The following is a 5,282-nucleotide window of genomic DNA, read 5'->3' as shown; positions in this document are numbered from 1 at the left end:
AGTTTCATTTTTTCAAAAAAAAGCTATTGATTCAATACTTTCGATCATTTCATATAACAAAATTCATCAAGAATTATTTATTTACCTAATAATCGTATTCATTCAGTTAAAATATAAAGTTAAAAATGATTTTTTTTTTGTGAAAAAACTTTTAATGAAAATCTAAATGATAATAAAATTATTTCATTAAAAATACATTTGCAAATAATATTCATATTCATGTATAAAGATTATTTTAAGATTTTTTTGATATATTTACATTGTAGAATTATGACAATAATAGAATATATATTATGAAAAATTGGATTTACTTTTAAAAATAAGATAAAAATTATTTCGGTATTTGAGGAACAAATATTTTTAATTTTTCAAAAAGATAACAAAATATTAATTAATATTTTTCAGGTATACCTTATGCTCTTCATCAAGCTGGATTCGGATTTGGAATAATATTATTAATACTGATAGCAGGTCTAACTGACTATTCTTTAATTTTAATGGTTAGAAGTGGCAATATATGTGGTGAAATGAGTTATCAGGGTTTAATGAGAGCCAGTTTCGGTCGTACGGGGTTTTATATTCTTACAAGCCTGCAATTTATTTATCCTTTTATAGGTATATCAGTTTTTATAACTTTCTTGCATAGATATATCAAATCTTTTTTTTTTAATTAGAAATTTTTAACATTAAATGTATTTTATAGAATATTATTTAAAAAAATATATATAAATATATATTTAAAAAAATATTATCAAAAAATTAAATTTATTATAAAAATTGAATAAATATTAAAATTTAAAAAAAGAAAAATCATTTAAATAAAAAAATATTCAAATATTTACAATAAAATTGATTTAATATAATAAAATTAATAAAACAAAATATATCAGAAAGTATTTATTTTCATTTGTATATATTTTATATTATTTATTTTCATATTGAAACTCTTTGAAGAATTTCAAATGAATGAAGTTCTTGTGTATAAGATCATTATCAATAATTTATTATTTTATTATTATTAATTTATTTGTCTTTTCCTTTTCAGCAATGGTCTCTTATAATGTTGTCGTTGGTGACACAGTAACAAAAGTGTTAATAAGAATAACAGGTATAAGTGAAACGAGCATTTTCGCTCATCGTCAAGTGGTTGTTTTCTTTGCTACTGCTTGTATCACTATACCGTTGTGTCTTTATAGAAATGTAGCTCGTTTGGCCAAGATTTCTTTTCTTTCATTAGTCTGCGTTGGTTTTATTCTTTTGGCGATTTTAATTCGGATGGATACAATGTCAACAATTGTGTAAGTGATATTATTTTTTCTTCAATATTATTTTTTTATAAATTATTTTACATCAAATTAATCAAATCAAAATTTTTTAACTTGATGTCTTGAATTTTTGCTTAAATTGAAATATAATATAGTTCAAATTGAAATTAAAAAATCATCACTTTGCTATTTTCGTATTTATTTGGAAATTATAGAATTTTCATGAAAATATATTTGAATTTTTGTCTATGAGAAATTATTCATTGGATTTATTCATTTAAAATGTTAATGGAAAAATTATAAATACGTTTTGATTAAATTATTTTTTTAATGTTGAAAATCATAAACATTTTATTTTTTAATTTTTATTTTAAGCTTGAGATTACATTTAAAAAAAAAATCGAAAAAAATATTATCAAATTTCTTGAAGTTTTTTTTGAATGAAGTAGTGAAATCTCTTTTTAATATTATTTAAATTATGTAGAGTAATGAACTAGAAGAGGATGCGTTCCATCACACATAAAATAAATTGTGCAGTGCCCTATAGAATCGAATTATATCTTTCCTATTCTATACCTATTATTTTATTAAAGTTTATAAAATCGAGTGGTTTTATTAATATCTCAGTATTAATATATACATATCTGTGTTAATGTTAATCTTAATTTGTTTTATAGAAATTTAAAAAAAAATTATGTAAAATTTTTCCTTATTAAATATTATAAATATTTAAAGTTGTTTTGACAACAGGTTCAAGTTTACATAATATTTAAGATATCATTACATCGTGCGAATATTTCAAATAATGTTATTATAAATTATAAAAATATTTTAAAATTAATGATATATGAATTAGCCATTCCTTCTTGTCATTTTGGAAAGTATCATTTGTCATTGTTCCGAATTTAGCAACATTTGCCCAATTTAAAAACTTTTTTGATAATAGTTAGTATAATAATAATAATAATATAATAATAAAAATAGTAATAAATATAATAATAATAGTTATAGTATAACAAATGTTATTTTTAAAAATCAAATCCATTAGATTCAATTAGATTTTCATTAATTACATTTTTTTCTAACTTTTCTAAATTACAATAATTGAAAAAAAGAAATATCATTTTATAAATAATTATATTGTTAGAATCACATTTAAATTATTATATTTATAACAAATAAATAACTATCATTTTTATATTTTTAGAAAATATTTTTTAAAAAAATAATATGTACTTTCAATAAAGCTATTACACAATATAAAAATAGAAAAAAATTCATAAATTATTGTATCATAATACTGGTGATTGACATTTTTTGCAACGGCACAATAAAAAATTACATTAAAAATTATATTATTTAATAAATTATTATTTATTGCATAAAAAAAATTGCAATGCGTACAAATATAATGACGACAAGAATTGCAAGAAAGTTAGAAACAAGGGAAATGCTAGAAACGTCATATTATGACAAAATCAAATTAATAATTCATATAATTACCAATAATATTATTAACAATCAATATCATTCATATATTTATTCATGATACAAATAAAGAGATATTGCATAATAATATATAGCAACTGAAAATAAAAATCTTTGTTTTTTACTAGCAATAACAAACACAATTGAGAATAAGTCATAAATTGATCTGTGAGCTTGAAAGCTACGCGGTTGAAAGCTACAATACAGAAATTAAAGATAAAAATTTTTGCTTGATCATAAAAATGCATTACATCCCTTTATTAGTCTTATATCATATATAATATTATCATCTCCTCCTATTAATTTTTCATTTCCTTCCTCGTCGCATCACTGTGTTTTTCAACTTACTATTCCGTTAATTGAAATAATACCAAAATAAGATTAATTATTTCAAAAAAATTCAAGCATTATGACAGAATTTTTTTCTGTGACGTCAAACCGAAAATTAAATATTAATTTTATAAAATTTTGTTTATAATTTTCAAATATTAAATAAATAATTTTTCAATTCGAAAAAATATAAAAAGATTATTTTTTCATTTTTAAAATGAAAAAAAAATGAAACTTAATTTATTGTTAAAATTAAATAAAAATTCAAATGAAACTATTTTTCACGAAAATCATAAAATTCATATGTTTATAATTTTTAAACAAATATGAAAACAATAAAATGAAACTTAAACTTTTTTTAATGTATTTCATGTAAAATGTAATTAAATGGATACTCTTATATATAATAAATATATACATATATATATTATATATAAGAGTTATCGATCATAGATATATGTAATGTATTTTACATAAAATTATTATATACACATATAATATAATATAATATTATATATTATTTTTCTTTTTTTTGTTTTTTTTTGTTTATAATAAAAATGAAATAATTAAACGTAATTTAATTTTCAGGCCAAATCAAGAAGATAGTTGGCGAATCGCAAATTTTCGTGGCATAGTTCCATCCGTTGGAATTATGGCATTTGCCTTTATGTGCCATCATAATACTTTCCTTATCTATGAGTCTATAGAAAGGGCTACTCAACAAAAATGGGATATTGTCACTCATTGGTCATTATTTACATCTTTTTTGATCGCTGCAGCTTTTGGAATCATTGGATATGCCACATTTACCTCATATGTTCAAGGTGATCTTATGGAAAATTATTGTTGGGATGATGATCTGATGAACTTCGCTAGACTTATGTTTAGCGGTACTATTCTTTTAACGTTTCCTATTGAATGTTTCGTCACAAGAGAAGTAAGTTATTTTACTTTTTTTAATATATCATTCTTAGAGAAAAAAATCGATAATAAACTTTCCTTTAGAATATTCGTTCTGATAAGAGAAATATATATAGATATCTCCAATATATAAATTTAAAACTTTGGGAATATATAGTGTATATATTTATATATACACACGATATATATATACATAATTTTTTTTCCTGTTTAAATTCATTTTAAGAGAGTAAAATTGATCCATGAAAATTTGGCTATTTTTCGATATTTGTGTTGGAATTCGTAAACTGTAAGAGATAGAAAAAGATTTTTCATATAAAAATAATTTCTTTTAATGAAAACTTTTTATATTTAATAAAAAATTTAATTCAATTATTTATATAATTCAAAAAAGTTATAAACAAAAAATTTATAATTTTTTTTGAGAAAATTAATAAAATTATTTAATGAATAGAAATATATGTTTATTAAATGCAAAATCTCGAAGTGTTTTTATTATTGAATTTATTATTATTCAGCAACATTACAAAGAATTATATATTTCTCATAATATTTCAAATATTCACAATCTCGAATAACATATATGAAAAAATTTTGTATGAAAATTTTCTAATTTTATAATATTTTATGATGTAGATTTATATACATGAAATTAAATTATAATGTTTTATTGTAATCGATTTTCATCAAAATATTACATATTTGCCTACACATAATATAAAAATGAATATATTAATGAAAAATCAAATAATTTTGAAATTTTGTTTTTTTATAATAAAATTTCGTATAATTATTTTGTTATATACGACGATATTATTATACGTATATAGCACGTATATAACACGTATATAACACATTTCTATATTTTAAATATTGAAAATGTATGATGTAACAAATTTCTTTGTAAATATTTCTCTTTAAATATTTCTTTATTATTATGAAGAATAATCTATATATTGTATATTTTTAAAATTATCTAATTACAATCGATTGCTTTACATGATCCCTACATGATCTCATTTATTTCATGAGAAAATAAAAATTCAATAATTATATTAAAAATAAAAAGTTTTAATAAAAATCTTTTAATAAGATAGATAGTTTTTTTATTTTTTTCATTTTCATCTATTTCAATATATAATATAAATTATTTTATCAATAAATGCTAGAATGTTGATTGTATTTATAAAATAAAAAAAATATTTGTTTTTTTTTGTTATTTCATAATTATTGAAATTTTTAAAATTACAGGTGAAAAATAAATAAAGAAAAAAATGT

At 19.4% G+C, this 5,282-nt stretch overlaps 1 protein-coding gene across 1 annotated transcript in view; it reads left to right on the top strand.

The window, feature by feature from the left end:
* Positions 1 to 374: 374 nt before the first annotated feature.
* The window catches only part of LOC102677408 (zinc finger protein 484-like), a 17,147-nt gene continuing 12,239 nt past the window's right edge, over positions 375 to 5,282 (top strand). The window contains exons 1-3 of the mRNA XM_006623906.2: positions 375 to 615; positions 1,046 to 1,298; positions 3,672 to 4,020. Of these exons, the coding sequence (XP_006623969.2) occupies positions 498 to 615; positions 1,046 to 1,298; positions 3,672 to 4,020 (720 nt within the window). The 5' untranslated portion in view covers positions 375 to 497. The remainder of the gene's footprint in view (positions 616 to 1,045; positions 1,299 to 3,671; positions 4,021 to 5,282) is intronic.

The sequence above is a fragment of the Apis dorsata genome, unplaced genomic scaffold (assembly GCF_000469605.1).
Source record: "Apis dorsata unplaced genomic scaffold, Apis dorsata 1.3 scaffold_978, whole genome shotgun sequence".
NCBI classification, from domain to species: domain Eukaryota; kingdom Metazoa; phylum Arthropoda; class Insecta; order Hymenoptera; family Apidae; genus Apis; species Apis dorsata.
This window is presented reverse-complemented; position numbering and strand designations above follow the sequence as displayed.